The sequence below is a fragment of the Saprolegnia diclina genome (genome assembly GCF_000281045.1).
Source record: "Saprolegnia diclina VS20 unplaced genomic scaffold supercont1.259, whole genome shotgun sequence".
Classification (NCBI taxonomy): Eukaryota; Oomycota; class Saprolegniomycetes; order Saprolegniales; family Saprolegniaceae; genus Saprolegnia; species Saprolegnia diclina.
Window position 1 is genome coordinate 1 of NW_008246326.1, and position 2109 is coordinate 2109.

Genomic DNA, 2109 nt, shown 5'->3' on the forward strand with positions numbered 1-2109 from the left:
CGCGCCGCGCGCGCTCCTCGGTGCGGTGCAGCTGGATCTTGGTATTGTGGAGCTCGACCTTGAGGTCGGCGCTGATGGTTGTAGCCGTCACACGCTGGACCCGAGCGGCTTCGTGCAGCGCAGCGACTTGGGCTCGGAGCTCGGTGATCACATTGTCTCTGGCGGCAAGCGTTGCGTCTTTGGAGGCGACGACGGTCTGCAGCGCCTTGGTACTTTGGGCCGCGCACTCGGTCGTGCGGTGGAGTCGAATCTTCAAATTGTGTACTTGGACCTTGAGGTCGGCGCTGATCTCGGTAGCAGTGACGCGCTGGACCCGCGCGGCTTCGTGGAGGTCGGCGACGTTGGTCGTGAGGTGGGCAATGGTCGTGTCTTGGGTGGCGACTTTCGTCTGCAGCGTCTGGATGGTCTCGACATTGTCAGGCAACGGACGAAGCTGCGTGTCGTACCCTGCCTTGGCACTGCCAAGGCAGGGTATGACGGCTGCCAACTTGGCAGCCGTCAAGAGCTTGTAGGCAAAAGGGCGGAGGCCGAGAAGCACGCGGCGCATCCCGAGGGTGCGGACGAGCATGGCCATGAGGAAGCCGGCGGCGAGGTAGCGCTGGGATTTGGCCCTCGTGCGCGGAATGTAGAGCGCAAGGAAGCCAAGCATCGGGGTGGGCGTCGTCATCATCGTGGTAGAGCAGTGTACGTTTGAAAATGAGGTCACTAGTAAAAGCAGGCGTCGTCATCATCGTGGTAGAGCAGTGTACGTTTGAAAATGAGGTCACTGGTAAAAGCAGCGTCCGAGCCTTTTGTACGAACGCCTTTGCGTTAGGAAGCTCTGGCTATTGCTTCTTCTCAACCTAACGTCGATTGTTCAGATGGACTATCGATGACACTCGTAGTGCATTCACCTACAGTGTAGAGGCTATGGATATGGGATCCTGCGCTGGGAACTGCCAATATCGCAATCGCAAGCATCCCCAACTACCTGCTCGTAGTCGTGTTGCCCGATTTGATCGATTGCTAGTAGCAATTATCGGGCTCCAGGTGGAGGTGAAGTCATGCAAGGGTGTACCAGGTTGCACGTCGAAAGAGAAAAAGGTTGTCGGTGGATCGTGCGCATGTGGCGGGAAATCCCGCATACCTCGGTAATCCGATATTTGGAATATGTATTGTTGGAGTGCATATCTTTGGTCAGTTCCCGATGGCGCCACAACAAGCAAGGACGAGATAGCGCGCTGGACAAGGAGAACGACCGGGTGGAAGCGCGGCCGATGCACGGGAAGAGCGTCGTGGGACCGAAGGCAACTGCCGGCCTGCACTCCATGTGCTACCGCCCCGCCGGCGACAGCGCAGGTCCGTGACCTCGTCCTGTACGATGAGCTCAAGTGATGGCGGGATGTAGAGCCCCACTAACGTTAGCAGACGATCAAGCCATACGACCAGGAGCGGCAAGAAGCGAGTGGCCGACGCCAAGCCCGGTGCCAAACGCGAACCCCAAGAGGTACCATCGGCCAGCTCTGGCAGGGATTGACCGACTGCAATCTAGGCTGCGACTGCAGTGATGAGCTTCCATTACGCGGTCCTCACTCTGTGGTCATGAGGTCTACTATACACGTACTAGTAGCGCAAGTGGTGGTGACACGGAGGTTTGATTATTTGGAGCACTTCCACGACCGCGTCGTCGCTACACGCAGATGGTTACGGCGCGCTCGGTGGCGGAGGCGGCGCTTCGGCCACGTCGCTCATATGTGCATCGTCGTCGCCGCACTTGGCGCTCTCAGCCTTTTTGGCCTTGGCGGCCTTGGCCTTGGACCGCTTCGAGACGTCGTCTTCGCACTTGACGCGCTTGGGATTGGACCCACTGCTGGGCTTAGCCTTGCGTTTCGGCGCCGTCGCAACCGGGGAGCTCGGCGGCGTGATCGAGAGCGTCGGCATGAGCACAGGCGTCGCGCCCGACGCCTCCCACTCGGCCACGTCGGCCATGAACGACTGCAGCCGCGCGCCCCACGGACACGTGAGCGGCAGCTTCATGTACTCGTTGAGGACGACTTGGATCTTGGCGTTCTCGAGCTTTTTGCCCGTATTGACGAGCTTGGCCACGATCTTCTTGGTCTTGGAGACCCA

General features: G+C 59.4%; 1 protein-coding gene across 1 annotated transcript; it reads right to left on the reverse strand.

The window, feature by feature from the left end:
* Window positions 1-1645: 1645 nt before the first annotated feature.
* On the reverse strand, window positions 1646-2016 carry SDRG_17310 (hypothetical protein; the record flags this gene model as incomplete). Its single annotated transcript, XM_008623551.1, has 1 exon — window positions 1646-2016. One exon carries the CDS (start codon window positions 2014-2016, stop codon window positions 1684-1686), a length of 333 nt encoding a protein of 110 aa, XP_008621773.1. The 3' UTR covers window positions 1646-1683.
* Between the last annotated feature and the right edge of the window lie 93 nt (window positions 2017-2109).